Source organism: Nyctereutes procyonoides, unplaced genomic scaffold, assembly GCF_905146905.1.
Source record: "Nyctereutes procyonoides isolate TBG_1078 unplaced genomic scaffold, NYPRO_anot_genome, whole genome shotgun sequence".
Lineage (NCBI taxonomy): Eukaryota > Metazoa > Chordata > Mammalia > Carnivora > Canidae > Nyctereutes > Nyctereutes procyonoides.
The window spans coordinates 11,717,674-11,732,233 of NW_026575025.1; the positions used below are offsets into that span (position 1 = coordinate 11,717,674).

At 55.3% G+C, this 14,560-nt stretch overlaps 1 protein-coding gene across 5 annotated transcripts; it reads left to right on the forward strand.

Annotated features, from left to right (window-relative positions):
• Nucleotides 1-99: 99 nt before the first annotated feature.
• On the forward strand, nt 100-14,560 carry RASGRP2 (RAS guanyl releasing protein 2). Of its 5 annotated transcripts, none has more exons than XM_055315065.1 (17): nt 100-180; nt 2,010-2,149; nt 2,816-2,918; nt 3,616-3,678; nt 4,005-4,136; nt 4,909-5,059; nt 5,250-5,423; nt 5,597-5,713; nt 6,806-7,087; nt 8,260-8,337; nt 8,568-8,690; nt 9,008-9,123; nt 12,263-12,404; nt 12,652-12,688; nt 13,079-13,249; nt 14,228-14,292; nt 14,468-14,560. In XM_055315065.1, the coding sequence occupies exons 2-16, from the start codon at nt 2,077-2,079 to the stop codon at nt 14,284-14,286; spliced, it is 1,821 nt and encodes a 606-aa protein (XP_055171040.1). In that variant the 5' UTR covers nt 100-180; nt 2,010-2,076; the 3' UTR covers nt 14,287-14,292; nt 14,468-14,560. The 5 variants fall into 5 exon arrangements, with proteins under 5 accessions (XP_055171040.1, XP_055171043.1, XP_055171042.1 ...); XM_055315068.1 differs by having other exon boundaries at nt 4,005-4,134; nt 5,250-5,341; XM_055315067.1 differs by lacking the exon at nt 100-180 and adding an exon at nt 1,445-1,793.

A 14,560-nucleotide genomic window follows, 5' to 3' on the forward strand; every position in this document is an offset into this window, starting at 1 on the left:
CGGGGAGGGGAGGGGAGGGGAGGGGAGGGGGCGGCCGCGGCGCGGGGGCGGGGCAGCGGGAAGCGGGGCGGCGGCGCGGAGAGCGGGAGGGAGCCGCAGCCGCAGCAAGGCCGGCGGGCGGGAGCGCACAGAGGTGGCGCGGCCCGGCCGGGTGCGGGATCCGTGCCGCGGGTCCCAAGAGTGAGTGAGCGAGAGCGGGCGGGGCGCCGGGCAGAAGAGGGCCCGGCCCCTACGGGCGCCCCCTACCCCCTGGGCAGCGCAGGCGGGCTGGGGGCGGCGGGAAGGTTGGTGGGTGCGGAGTCTGCGGCCGGGGTCCGGGGTGGGAGGGGAGAGCCGGAGCGCCCTGGACAACCCGCGGGAGGGGGCGGCAGCCGCGGGGCATCCCGCTCTCCCCAGCCACGTTTCAGCGGGACCTTCTTCCACGGACCCCCCCCATTTGACAGATGAGAAAATTGAGGCTCCGAGAGGCCAAGTGACTCTCAAGGTCACACAGCGAGGCAGCGGCAGAGCTAGACGGGTTGGCTCTGGGTGGTTCCTAGGAAAAGTCCTCCAGAGAACTCAGTAGGGGGGCCCACCTCCAGCCCAGGGGAGTTTGTGTAGGGGCGGGGTACCTTTTTGTGGGGCCAGGCTCTGCCAGCGTCGGAGGATGAGGGGTGTCAGGGCGTTGCGGCTGCAGAGCTTGTCCTGGACTGCGGATGAAGGGGGGGGGGTGCAGCGGAATGGGCGTGTGTGCGCACCCATGGGGGTGTGTGCATGTGTGGGAGTGTACATACGTGTAGGTGCACTGTCTTGTGTGCGCGCACGTGTGCGATTCCAGCGCCTCTGTGGGTGCGGAACTACAGTCTGGCTCGAGTGGGCTGCACGTCCGGGACCTGGTCCCATCAACGGGTTTGCATTTTGGGCTAGAAGGCTGGGTATGTGTGCCCCAGGGTTCCTTCCTGCAGGTGTGCGGGGTGTGAGTGCCATTGTATGTATCTGACGGAGGACCGGAGGCAAGTGCCTGAGGCTCGTGTGTGTGAATGTGTGGGGTGGTGTCTTACGCCCTAATGTGGGCCCCTGGCCTCGGGTATAGAATGAGTGTGTGTCCCTAGCGTGGGTGCGTAAGACCCTGCCAGTGACTAGAGTTGCCTGCATTCTCCACCCCTCATGGCGCTAGCGCCCCCTTCTGGGCACCCTACTCCGTGTGCTCCGAATGTGGCCGGCCCCTGTGCACTCACAGTTCGGCTGTGCAGTACGGAGCCTGGGTCAGGAACGCCGGCTGGGGAGGAAGATGGTCTGAAGGGCTGAGCCAGGACCCCCGGGGCCTTCACTGAGGAGGTGGCTCGGGAGCGCGCGGTTCCCAGGCTCAGGCATCCAGCTGACGCGTCTCGGCCGCAGCGGGCTCCCCCCACCCCGCCCCCCACCCCGCCCCAGGAATGTTCTGCACTTCAGCTCGCCTCCCCAAGGGCAGGCCCCTGGGGGCTGCCACAGCCCCGCCTCTCCTCCCCGGGAGCCCGGGAGGGGGCGATGCGGGCAGGACGCCTGGGTTCCTCCCTCCCTCCCATCCCAGGGAGAAATTCCTCCGAGGTCCCCTCAGGCTCTGGGTTCCCAAAATAACCCTGCGGGGGAAGGGAGGCTGTGGAGGGAGGGAAGCGGGAGGGGCGCGGAGCCGAGCCGCGGGGTGCTGCAGGTGCCTCGGGGGAGAGGACGCGAGGAGAACAGGGCCTACGCGGGGCTGGGGCACAAACCAGTCCCCGGAGTCCCGGCTCGCCCAGATCCCCGGGGAGCCCCTCCGCCTTCCCGCGCCTCCGAGGGTGAGCCGGAAGCCTCTCGGCGGGTCGGTTTCCTAACTGGTGGGTTGCACCATCCCGGGCCGGACCGTTTAACCCCGGGAGTGGCCGCGGCGGCCGACTCCGCCCCTGCCCAGCAGGGGGCGTGCCCGCCCCGCCCGGGGCCCGCCCGCCCGGGGCCTCGCCCCCCGCCCCCCGCCGGCACCTCCGCAGACTCCCTCTTGGCCTCTCCCGGGACAGGGGTCCGGTCCGAGCCCCGCGGGAGGCCCAGAGTGCAGCGTGACCTAGCCCACCCGCGCCGGCGGCCATGGCGGGCGCTCTAGATCTGGACAAGGGCTGCACGGTGGAGGAGCTGCTCCGCGGCTGCATCGAAGCCTTCGGTGAGTGTGGTACGGGAGGGCACCCTCAGCCTGAGCCCAGCCCCGAGCCTGGGGCGGGGCCCCTGCCTCCCACGACGGACCCTCGGCCTAGACCCACGCAGTTCCGCACCCTGCCACCTTTTTAACGAAAGCCTGCTCTTCATCACAGGGTGGAGGGAGATCCACGCGCTTCAGACAGATAGAATGTTTCCCTTCCCTAGTATGCTGGCGTTGAAGGGAGGGAGGGGTCCCCAGACTCTGGCACACGAGGAGCATTATCTGTCTTCCCGGAGGATCCGGAGGAACTCTCTATCTCTGGCCTGGGAGCTGTTTCCGGCTGATGGGGGGCGGCTTCTCTGGTGAAGGGGTGCCCCTTCCCCCAAGCACTCAGGAAATGACCTCTGGATTCCTGACCCCAGGGAACCCAGACTTCTTCCGCCCCAGCTGGTTCCCCTCGGGGACGATGGGCCGGATCGGATGCTCCCCCTCTCCGGTTCTTCTTCGGATCCTGCCTCATCCCTCTCCCTCCCTACCTTTTCTCTCTAATCTGCCTCTTGGTTTCAGAGTCCTGGGAAAGCAGGTGATGGGCGGGGGGGCCAGAGATCCAGCGGGCCCTGGGGTAGGCTTGAGGGACCCCAGCTACGGGCCGAAGGGCCAACGCGCTTCTCTCTGACCCCTCGGAGTTAGATGACTCCGGGAAGGTGCGGGACCCGCAGCTGGTGCGTATGTTTCTCATGATGCACCCTTGGTACATCCCTTCCTCTCAGCTGGCGGCAAAGCTGCTCCACATATATCCTTCCCGGGCCTCACCACGGTCCTGCAGTCCCAGTCCATGAGGGAGCGTGGCTGCCCAGCCCAGGCCAAGATTGGGCTTCGCTCCTAGAGCGTGGGCCGCTCCTCCGTCCTCGAGCTCGGGCAGCCTTTCTAGGCGGCCTAGGCTCCACCCCTTTCCTCCTCCCGACTCAGGCCTCGCCCCTTCCCGCCCCCTCCCCACCTGGGCTTTGCTCTTCTGCTCCCTACAGTATAAGACCTGTCCCTACTCCCAGCCCAGGTCCCTCCTCCCGCCTCTCTCTCAGAACCCAGGCCATGCTTTCACCCACCCCCAGAACCTAGCCCCCTCCTCAAGTTCACCCCACATCCCTGCCTTCAGCCCTTTTCCGACCGGCTGGTCCCAGATCCCACCCCCAGCATTTCTCCTAGGTCGGGGCTCAGTCCTCAGCCTCCCTCCAGAATTCTAGACCCTTCCCCTGCTTCCCTTTCTAGAATTAGTCTCCATTCTTTTTTTTTTTTTAATTTTATTTATTTATTCATGAGAGACAGAGAGGGAGGCAGAGACATAGGCAGAGGGAGAAGCAGGCTCCATGCAGGGAGCCTGATGCCAGACTGGATCCCAGGACTCCAAGATCACGGGCGGAAGGCAGGTGCTCAACCACTGAGCCACCCAGGCATCCCAGTCTCCATTCTTTATTTCCTTAACTCTCCTTCACCTATCAACAATCCCGGAAGGATAACTCCAATTCGCTGCAGGTGAAAACGTGCCACCTGGTCAGGTGAGTCTTCCTTTTGGGGCTCTGTCTCCTCCTCTTGCTCCCTTTGCTCAGGCCTCAGACTGGCCTGAAGGAGAGGAAAGGGACTGTTCTGGGAGTTGCTCATGTGGGTTTGAGCCCCGGCTCTGTCCATGGTGGGCCTGCTGCTGCAGGGCGGGCCTTCCTGGTCTGGGCCTGGGTATTCTAATCTGCCCAGTGGGTGTGGGGAAGGAATGAGACAGCAAGTGGGGGGACCACAGTTTGGGGTTCTTTCCCCCTCCCTGGGGAGCTCCAGACCCCCGGAGATGGTGGGGGAAGGGCTGCCTTGGGTGATAATGAGTTTCCAGCAGGTACTGGATCTCAGCATTCCCAGCAGAGTTTGACTTGAACCCTGAGCTCGCTGAGCAGATCAAGGAGCTGAAGGCTCTGCTAGACCAAGAAGGGAACCGGCGCCACAGCAGCCTCATTGACATCGAGAGCGTGTGCGTGGGGGCAAGCTTGAGAGCTGGGGAGGGCCCTTGGCATCCCACACCATCTGTGCTTAATAAATGTTTATTGAGTTGAATGTGTAAGGGTCATGTCACTGTCTTGCTTAAAAACCTCTGGCTCCCTGTCACCTTCACAATGTCTAGGCTGAGGATTAAGGCCTCTGATGGTCTCTGGCCAGTTTTCCTGTCTCATCTTCTATAGCCCCCTCCCATCCCAAGCACTTCATCCTGCAGCTACACCACTGGTCTGCTCACCTATCTCCAGTCTTGCATCCCTTCCCACCATGGTGCTCTGCTCAGCTCGGTCCCCTTACCTGCCTCTCTGTGTTGTAAAGACTCTGCTCAAGTGTCTGTGGGCTCACAGGTCTTCCAGGGCAGAATTTGTCATTCCCTCCTGTGTCCCACCCATGGCACTTGGTGCAGACGCCATCAAAAGACCTGTATCCGTGCCATGCTGTTTTGTGATTGTTTCTGTGTCTGTCTTCCCCAGTAGATTGTGAGCTCCTCAAGGGCAGGAAATGTGTCTTGCTCATCTCTCTACCCCCAGCACCTAGCACAGTGCTGAGTGCCTGACCAGGGGGAGATAGCGGGAGTTGCTGGGGGAGATAGTGGGAGTTGCTAGGGACGGGTGCATCGGTGTCTGGCACAGTACCTCAGACTGTGTGGGTCCTCAGTCAGCTTGCGTGGTGTGTCTGCGTGAGTGTGGGGGCCCTAAGGGATGGGGTATCTCCAGCAAAGGGCTCATTGCCCTTGCCTCACTTCCCAGCCCCACCTACAAGTGGAAGCGGCAGGTGACCCAGCGGAACCCCGTAGGACAGAAAAAACGAAAGATGTCCCTATTGTTCGACCACCTGGAGCCCTTGGAACTAGCAGAGCATCTCACCTACTTAGAGTATCGCTCCTTCTGCAAGATCCTGGTGCGGCCCAAGGGCCTTTGGTCCAGGGTGGAGTTTGGGCTGGGGGGGTATTGGTCCTAGGAGGAACAGGGTTAGGGTATGGGGTGGGTTGGGGGGTTTCAGGGTAACCAATGAAGGGCAGCTGGAGGGTGAGGAGTGGCCATCTGTGGGGGGAGGGGCCTGCAGGGGCTGAGGCCTCTCCTGCCCCCAGTTTCAGGACTATCACAGTTTTGTGACTCATGGCTGCACCGTGGACAACCCTGTCCTGGAGAGATTCATCTCCCTCTTCAACAGTGTCTCACAGTGGGTGCAGCTTATGATTCTCAGCAAGCCCACTGCCCCTCAGCGTGCCCTGGTCATCACGCACTTTGTCCACGTGGCAGAGGTGCTTTCCCCTCCCTCTTCCCCAAGCACCCTGGTGGGGGAGGGGGTTGTGGGGCAGTAGGGTGAGGCCCTCCTTTCCACTCACCCACTGCCTCCTCTCCGGAAAAGCCGGGCCAAATCCTGGGCCCGTTCAATGACTCACTGCCTTCCCCCTCCTCATTTGCACCCCCACAGAAGCTGCTTCACTTGCAGAACTTCAACACTCTGATGGCCGTGGTCGGAGGCCTGAGCCACAGCTCCATCTCCCGCCTCAAGGAGACTCACAGTCATGTTAGCTCTGAGACCATTAAGGTGCCTGGGATAGTGGGGCTCATGGTGTGGTGGTGGTCAGGGGAAGAACCTCATCAAGCCCTGGGCCCAGCTTCCCAGGTCCGGCCTCCCTGAGAACTCCTGGTAGTTTTGGGGGCTGTGCACTCCTGCCCCCATTTGACAGATATGGAAACTGAGGCTCAGAGGGGTTCAGTGCTTTTCACAGGTTACACAGAGTGGCAGAGTAGGGGCTCACAGGGCTGCCTGACCCCAAAGTTTGTGCTTTTCTCCTCCTTTTACTCATTTTTTTAAACATATTGGGTGATGTATGTATAGAGATGTATATAAAGCATATGTAGAGATTAAAGAAAAGTTATAAAGAAAACGCTTGTGTAACTACCACCCAGGTCTGAGAAATAGAACATTGCCAGCCCCCGAAGCTCCCAGCACCTTAGAGCATAACTCCCTCCCCATCAGAGGTAACCAATGCTATGACTTTCGTAATGATGACGGCCTTGCTCTTCTTTATAGCTTTACCACTTACGTATGAATCTCAAAGCAATATGGGATTTTTGTCGCCTGTTTTTGGATCTTCTATGAATGGAATTCTGTTGTATGTTATTTTATGTCTTGCTTCTTTCAGTTTTACGTTCTGTTACTTAGAGCAGTTGTTCATTCAGTTCTGTTGCCGTATAATATTTTATTCTAAGTCTACCGCAATGGATATAGCTACTCTACCATTGAACATCTGGAGGTCTTCCCAGTTTAGGCTGTTACAATCGACAGAGCTAGAAACATTCTTCTGGATCTTTGTTGTGTGCTGCTTGCCTTCCTGAGCCTCAGTTTCTTTTCCTGTTAAATGTTGATGATATTCCATGCCTCAGCCTGGTGTAGAGGTGTGGTCCTTGGCAGTGGGTGTTCCCTTGAGCTCATGACCCCTGAACTCTGACCCCTGGGGCTAAGGGAGACAGTACAGTGCTGGGGGACAGTGAGGGAAGATTTTCAACCTTTCACCCATCCCTGACTCTGACTCCTCATCCTCTCCTATGTTTCCAGGGCTGCGGGGGAAGGGCAGTTGAGCCAGTGATGTGTGTATATGTGTGTGACCCTCTGCCTTTTGCCTCCCCTCCCCAGCTCTGGGAAGGTCTGACAGAACTAGTGACGGCCACGAGCAACTATGGCAACTACCGGCGCCGGCTGGCAGCCTGTGTGGGTTTCCGCTTTCCTATCCTGGGTGTACACCTCAAGGACCTGGTGGCTCTGCAGCTGGCACTGCCTGACTGGCTGGACCCTGCCCGGACCCGACTTAATGGGGCCAAGATGAAGCAGCTCTTCAGCATCCTGGAGGAGCTGGCCATGGTGACCAGCCTTCGGCCACCAGTGCAGGCCAACCCTGATCTGCTGAGCCTACTCACGGTGAGGGGTTGGGAGCAGGGATGCTGGGGGGCCGGGCACCAGGGCGGACAACCATACCTGGTTTTAGATTTATGCAAGGCTGTGGATTTGGTCTTGAGTTCTAGGTTCTGATCAAGGAACTGAGATCCAGCCTGAGCTCCAGGGTTTGGAGTGGACTCCGAGATGAGTTCCAGGCTCCAAATGGGGCTATGGACTAAGGTCTGATTTTGAGGCTGGTATGTGGGCTTTTCGTGCTGAGCTTGAAGCTGGGCCTGGGTCCTGGGTTGAGTTCCTGGGAATGGGTTATATTGAAGGCTTAGGGTCCAGCTCTGGGTTCTGGATGCAGGGTGTTTTTTTTTTTTTTTTTCCTTTTTCTTTTTTTTTTATTTTTTATTTTATGCAGGGTGGTTTCTAAATATGGTCTTTTTTTTTTAAGATTTTATTTATTTATTCATGAGGATGCAGAGATATAGGCAGAGGGAGAAGCAGGCTTCCTGCAGGGAGCCTGATGTGAGACTCTACCCCAGGACCCCGGGATCACGATCTGAGCCAAAGGCAGATGCTCAACCACTGAGCCACCCAGGCATCCCTCTAAACATGGTCTTGAGCTCTTAGAAAAGGCCTGGGATTGGTCTTGGACTTGGTTTGGGGGTCTAGGATGAGAGTTAGGTTCTAGTCGATCTGGACTAGGTTCTAGACATAGAGCAGAGGCTTGAGTTTTGGGTCTAGTGTGGATTCTTAGTTGTTTCCAGGCTCTGGGCTGGGATCGGGATTGAAATCTGAGTGGGATTCTGGATGCTGGGTTGGGTTCTAGGTTGGGGCTTAATCTCAGAGCTCTTGGCTATGTTCTGACCTAGATTCTTGGCTGGATTCTTGGCAGTGCATTGTGCTCCAGGTTTGGGCCAAGGTGTGGGTGCTGGTTCTTGTGCTAGGCTGGCGTGTGGTTGCTGGCTCAATCTCTTGACACTGAGATCATGACTGGAGGTGAAATCCAGGCTGCACACTTAACTGATGGAGCCACTCAGGCGCCCTTCTAGGGTGTTTTCTAAGCTGGCCTTTGTCCTGAGTTTAGCATCTGGACTGGGTTCCAGGCTGAGTTGTGACCTCTAGGTGGACCTATGACCCTGGGCTCTGGACAGTGGGCTCCTGAGGACAGCAGGGGCAGTGGGTATGATCAGACCTGTGTGTCCCAGGTATCTCTGGATCAGTATCAGACAGAGGATGAACTCTACCAGCTGTCCCTGCAGCGGGAGCCACGCTCCAAGTCCTCGGTGAGATAAGGAATCCCTGCTTCCTAACTCTGCCTAATGTCTTCCTCCCCTACTTCTGCCCTTCCTGAAAATCCCAGAATGGGAGGGTAAGCAGAGCTCTCAGAGGCTACCTCACCTCTCTAGCTTGTTGGGCAGGCAGGCTCCCTTCTCCCCATGGCCTCCCCGCTCCTCTCCCCTGGACTCTGGCCTCCCTCCCTCTGACTCTCACTCAGTCCTGATCATCCCTGTAGCCAACCAGCCCCACAAGCTGCACCCCACCTCCCCGGCCCCCAGTGCTGGATGAGTGGACGTCAGCTGCCAAACCCAAGCTGGACCAGGCACTCCTGGTGGAACACATCGAGAAGATGGTGGAGGTAAGACTGTGGTAGCCAGCTTTGGCCCCTGAGCAGTTGGGAGACAGGTCGGTAGTGGTCAGTGAAGAGTGGTTTTGCCAGGCCACTACCCCCGGATTGATACCAGTGCCATGTTCAAGGGCCAGCGCTCCCTCCCAGAAGGCAAGGGGCATAGCCAGTGGGTGGGGTTGGGGGTAGGGGCATGAAAGAGGGAGATAAAGTGGGAGATGGAGAGCCACTCACGTCTGAGACACCCTTCCTGACATGGACTGAGAACGTGGGCAGGACAGGGCTGTGCCTGTTTTATTTTGCCTCGTGTGTCCCTCTGTGTGCTCCAGTCTGTGTTCCGGAACTTTGACGTCGATGGGGATGGCCACATCTCACAGGAAGAGTTCCAGATCATCCGTGGGAACTTCCCTTACCTCAGCGCCTTTGGGGACCTCGACCAGAACCAGTGAGGAGAGCTGGGGGCTGGGGGAGTGGGAAGGCAGGCTCACTTCCCCTCCATGTCAGCTTCCTCCTGTGCAAGATGAGGCCACTAAACCAGATGATCTCGGCAGAGGAAGCTACCAATGTGGGGAGGGGCTCTCATCTCAGGGGAGAGGCTGCCGGCTGTGGAGGCACAGGGTTACCCCACTTGTTCAGATGGGGGGGCTCCACCTGAAGCTTGCAAAGACTGGCCTGGGGACAGAAGTGCTGCTTTACTTGTGGAGCTCATAGCTGGCAAAAAGTGTGGGCAAGTTCAATTCCTGGGTAGCCTGTTTTAATGAATAGAAAAGAAAGGCCTGTAATTAGCAGCACCCACGTACTTATCAACAATTCACATATTGACAATTTGGACAAACAGCTGGTTCCCTGAAGTAGGTTGGACATGTCCCCCACAACCATGTTTCATATCCTTGTTTTGCTGAACTCTAGTCAAAATTTATAGTCCGACTCGGGTCAAGTTATATTTTAATGTTACTCATATTTCAAAAATCTGTTTGTTTTTTTTCATATTGCAAAACTCCGTGGTGAAAAAGAAATCCAGGTAGTAAAATAGATTTATAGTGAACAAAGCCCATGAAGTAAGAAGTGAAAGTTCCCTTTTTCCTCTCCGATCTTTCCTATCAGGAGAGGTTATATTATCTTTAGCAACATGTTAGCAGTGTTACTGGCTTGGCAACACTGTATCCTTCCAGTCTTTTTTTTTTTTTTTTTTTTTTTCCTCCAAGCATGTACAAGTTGATTTTGTTTGTCTGGGTCTGTTCCATGGACAGACAGGAGTATCCTATACATCTGGCTCTGCCCATGGTGCTGGTTGTAGTTGCTTTGTTTCTGCTTCTAAGAACTGAGACCGAGTTCTAGGTTAGGTCCCTGGGTTGGTGGGTGGATTTTTTTCCCAGGTCCCATTTTCAGTAAGGGGTCAGCCCTTGGAGACCTTGGATATAGCTTCACGCAGGGGTTTCAGCCTTAACTCTCCACCTTCTGCATGCCCCAAGCCTCATGCCCAGCTCATCTGGGTATCAAAACCCAGCACCTGGCTCACTGTGGGGTGGGGGGACCAGCACCCCCCCTCCAAGGGCAGCCGCAGATTCTGCTCCTCACTCCCTGTCTCAGCTTGAAGCTTGCTCTTTGTTTCTGTAACCCGGGGATTACCATTTCTTTCTCGAAAACTCACCTGTGCATTTAAAGCAAATCTGGATGTATTTTAACTAGGATCTATGTATTTGTAGCAGTAGGGTTTTCAGGTTTTTGTGTCATTGTTGTTTTTTAATCACTGTCTCGGTAGAACTGCACATCTGTTTTTTGCTTTTGTTTTTGTTTCCCACTTAACCCTTTACCATGGACAGCTTTCCATGCTGCTTCATGCAGAACGACCTCATTCTTTAGAATGGTTGCAGTGGATCCCACTATGTAGCTGGGCCTTCATTTGCCTCACTATTCTCCTGCTGATGGACATGTAGACTGTTCCCAGTTTTTCTCTATTAATATACGCCATGCTGCTGTGAACATCTTTGTACCAATGCACTCAGGCCACTATTTCTGTAGGAGAAATTCCTAGAAGTGGGATAATTGGATCAAAAGATATGCACATTCTAAATTAGGAGAGAGACTGCCAAAGTGACCTCAGGCAAGGTTGTGCTGGCTTGCACCCCCATCAGCAGTGAACAAGTGCCCATTTCCCAACTTCCTTGCCAACAGTGGACGGTATAATAAGCTTTACAATTTTGTCAGTCTAATTGGCAAATGGTGTCTTGGTTAAATTTGAATCTCTTCAATACTAGTGGGGGTAGGATATCTTTTCATATGTTTATTGGCCTCTTATATTTCTTCTGTGGACTGCCTGTTCATATTCTTTGTCCATTATTCCACTGGATTTGTTGGTCTTTTTCTCATCGAATTTCAGAATCTCTGTTAATGGATATTAACCCTTTGCTGTTGAACGTGTTCGCAAATATTTTCTCCCAGTCTGTCATTTATGTTGTCTTTTGCCACATAAAATTTTTTAAAAATGTCGTGTGCTCAGTATGTCAGTCTTTTCCTTTATGGCTTCTCCAGTGTGTGTTATGTGTAGAAAGACCCTCATCTCCTGGAAATTACAAAGATATTCTCTTACACCTTTTCAGATACTTTGATAATTTTATCTTTTTTACATTAGCGTTCTCAGTTCAGTGAGGAATCTAGGGTGATATTTTTTTGTAAATGGCCAGTGGGCCCCCAATGCCCTATTGAACTGAAGGATCACCTGGATCACGTCATGGACCCCCACATATAATGGGCAGGAACTTCCAACAATGACCAGCCCTGACAGAAATAGTTCCTGGTGGCCCAGGACCTGTTAATGACACAGACACTATTGTAAATGCTTCATATCCACTGCCTCACTTAATCCTTGCAAAAACTCCCTGAGGCACAGGGATTATCACAATCTGCATTTGTAGAAGAAGAAACTGAGGCACAGGGACATTAACTACCCCAAAGGTCACACAGGAAGTAGCAGACCAGAACTTGAACTGTGGTCTGTATCCAGAGCATGTGGTCACTCTTTCCCTAAAATGTGTTGATGGGTGAGAAAAGGGTTCTGTGGGAAGCCCTGGATTATGTGGGGAACCCTGAGCGCAGGTGTCTTTCTGGCATTCACTCACATGACAGTGAGACCCAGGCGGCTTTTTCGAATCTTGCCTGGTCCTGGAGCTCATCAGAAGTCTCTTAATTCTCAGGGCTCCCAACTGGTGTTCCAAAGAGCTCACTTTGGAAAACAAAATGGGAAAGTGCACAGCCCTTTTAGTTAGTATCCACGCCAAGTGTGTAAAGTGGGCAGGACAGGAATTCTGATCGCCATTTTTGTGGTGAGGAAAGCCAGGGAGAGTGACTTACCCAAGACCTCACAAGTAGTCAGTATCGGCCCCCACTCACCCCCTCCAAGCATCTGCCTTGGGCTGCCTTGGGCTAGCGTTCTCTCTCCTGCACCAGGAGTTCAAAATCAGGAGTGGGGTGAGGATCTTTTATTTGGTAGGGAGGTTCCCAGTGGGATGGATTAGGCCGGTGGATTAGGTGGGTGGTCCCCGGGGGAGGGGGCCCCCCCTGAGGCGCTCCCCCTCCCCCGACAGGGATGGCTGCATCAGCAGGGAGGAGATGGTCTCTTACTTCCTGCGCTCCAGCTCGGTGCTGGGCGGCCGCATGGGCTTCGTGCACAACTTCCACGAGAGCAGCTCCCTGCGCCCGGTCGCCTGCCGCCACTGCAAGGCCCTGGTGAGCCCCCGCCCCAGCCACGCCCCTCCGGCCCCGGCCCCCGGCCCCGCCCCCGCCGAGCCTGCTTAGCTGTGGCCGACCTCCCTAATTCCGCCTGCGTCTCCTCTCGGGGTGCTGCGCCTACCTAGCCAGCTCCGGGGGGGCCCGAAAGCACCAGGGTCAGTCCCAGCCCCTGCCCTTGAGAAGGAAGACGTAGTCATTAGCCCTAAAGACCTCTTCCCCAGCACGGCCCTCTCCTCTATTTCAGATCCTGGGCATCTACAAGCAGGGCCTCAAATGCCGAGGTGAGCAGGGCTGGTGGGCTGAATTTGGGGGGAAGAGTTACTCTCTGGGTAGGGACCCTTTTTTGTGTGTGTGTGGGGGGGCAATTGCGGAACAGCGAAGTACCTTGCAGCCAGAGAGGCACGATGATTATATTGAAGTGGGGGGGTAGCCTTCAGGTGGCCTTTTATTTTGGTGAGCCAGCGGCCCAGGAACAGAGAACTCTGGAGAGGGCTTGGCCCTGCGGGCAGGATGAAGAGAGCACTGTGGAAAGAGATTCTTATTTTGGTGGTGGTGGTGGGGGGGGGTGGCTGCTCAGGAGCAGAAGATACTGGGGAGAGGGGCCTGCTAGAGAACCAGGTGGAGGGTGTTCTGACCAACGCCTGGCCGGCCTCCCCATCTGCCTCCCCCAGCCTGCGGTGTGAACTGCCACAAACAGTGTAAAGACCGTCTGTCGGTTGAATGCCGGCGCCGGGCACAGAGTGTGAGTCTGGAGGGGTCTGCACCCTCACCCTCACCCACCCATCACCGGGCCTTCAGCTTCTCCCTGCCCCGCCCAGGTAGGCGAGGCTCCCGGCCTCCAGGTAAGAGGGGATCTCATTGTGTATTGGCCTGTGAGGGGAGGGAGGCAGGGCCATCCTGGCAAAGTATTAACTTATCCAGGAGGGAAACCATTCCAGAGTTTGTAATTCTATTATTTTGGTGGGGGCGGTACAAAAAGGTTGAACAGGTAAGGGGGCCAGAGGGTGGCTTAGGAACCCTTGTTCTTCTGAAGCTGAGAGAGGCTAATACAGAAAGAAGAGTAAAAATGAAAGGCTTCAAGAGTCTAATCATAGGAGCACCTGGCTGGCTCAGTCAATAGAGCCCGTGACTCTTGATCTCAGCATAACAAGTTCAAGCCCGATGCTGGGCATAAAGCTTACTTAAAAAAAAAAAAAAAGAAAAGAAAAAAAAAAGAAAAAAGATTCCAGTCACACTCTTACTTTGTGAAGGGGATTGACATTAGATTGAAGAGGGAATCATGTCAGCCATTTGCTTGCATTTCCCTTTTTGGCTGCTCTGGACACCATTCTGAGAAAAGTCCCTTGCCCTGAAGATCTTTGGTGGGTCTCTTGGGGTCTCTGGTGGTTTTAGGTCAGTTTGCTGAATGATAATTCCCCCAATGATTATTTTGCTGAGAACAGTCTGAGGAACCACATTAAACTGGGGTCTAAGGCAGTTGACCACAACTGTTTGGATTGGCATAAGTCCTCAAAAATAGAAAAGATGAAACCATTTGCATTGAGCCTTCCAGAAGTGCTGGGGTCTAAGACATGAAACACACAAAACTGACATTTTAAGCAAACTGCACTGACAAATCGATGGTGGTGAAAAAAGTTGTAGCAGAATGAAAACTTGGAAAAAGAGCCTCAAAAATGGGGCCAGTTGGTCATTCAGTGAATTGATTTTTGGTGGATGGGTCTGCTTAGGGATGGGGTGGGGTGCCTCCTGTGAGTGGGGGAAGGGCTGCTGAAGGCACAGGGACCCTGGAGTGACCTCCACCCCCACCTGCTTCCCTGCAGAGATCCGAGAAGAGGAGGTGCAAGCAGTGGAGGACGGTGTATTCGACATCCACTTGTAATGGATGGTGAGTCCTCCCTCCACAGCCTGTGCCACTTTGGGCTTGGGGTATGGGGGAGGAGGCAGTGGGAGGATCAGGGAAACAGGCCCTCTGTCCAAATGGCCCAGGCCAGGTGGACTCCTACTTTTTGGGGGAGGATCTTCCTTACAATCTTTGGTTGTTGTTGTTTTTTCCTTCTCAGTTGTGACTGGATCAAGCACTCCTATCTGCCTTGGAGAAAAGACTTGGACCAGAGCAGGAAGCCTGGGGTGCTGGGGCAGCAGGCTGGGGCCGG

Coding starts and splice junctions, on each gene's coding strand:
- RASGRP2 (XM_055315065.1), top strand. CDS start 2,077: ATGGCGGGCGCTCTAGATCTGGACAAGGGCTGCACGGTGGAGGAGCTG. Junction 2,150..2,815: donor CGGCTGCATCGAAGCCTTCG/GTGAGTGTGGTA, acceptor CCTCGGAGTTAG/ATGACTCCGGGAAGGTGCGG. Junction 8,691..9,007: donor ACATCGAGAAGATGGTGGAG/GTAAGACTGTGG, acceptor TGTGTGCTCCAG/TCTGTGTTCCGGAACTTTGA.